The 313-nt window shown below is 42.8% G+C and overlaps 1 protein-coding gene across 1 annotated transcript in view; it reads right to left on the minus strand.

The window, feature by feature from the left end:
• Positions 1-313, minus strand: part of LOC111646628 (protocadherin beta-15-like) — a 3515-nt gene that overhangs the window by 87 nt on the left and 3115 nt on the right. Inside the window, exon 3 of the mRNA XM_087171013.1 lies at positions 93-218. Coding sequence (XP_087027139.1) covers positions 93-218 — 126 coding nt within the window. The remainder of the gene's footprint in view (positions 1-92; positions 219-313) is intronic.

Below are 313 nucleotides of genomic sequence, written 5' to 3' on the forward strand. Positions count from 1 at the left end.
TTTAAAGAGAAAACTTGGTTTTCATCTGAAACATGATCAAATCCGTAAGTAACTTCACCGTTCACTCCCTCGTCTGCATCAGTTGCACTCACTGTGATCACCAATGTATCTAGAGGAGAGTTTTCAGGCAGACTGGCTTTATAGACGGTCTGGCTAAACACTGGTACATTATCATTAGCATCCAGGACAGTGACGTGTATGACCACAGTGCCTGATCTCTGAGGAGAGCCACCATCAAAAGCGCTAAGCAACAGCATAATCTCGTTTTTGTCCTCTCTGTCTAATTCTTTGTCTAAGACTAGTTCCCCATATT

The sequence above is a fragment of the Seriola lalandi genome, unplaced genomic scaffold (genome assembly GCF_002814215.2).
Source record: "Seriola lalandi dorsalis isolate HSWRI2012SDOR001 ecotype SW California unplaced genomic scaffold, Sedor1 jcf7180002054973, whole genome shotgun sequence".
Classification (NCBI taxonomy): Eukaryota; Metazoa; Chordata; class Actinopteri; order Carangiformes; family Carangidae; genus Seriola; species Seriola lalandi.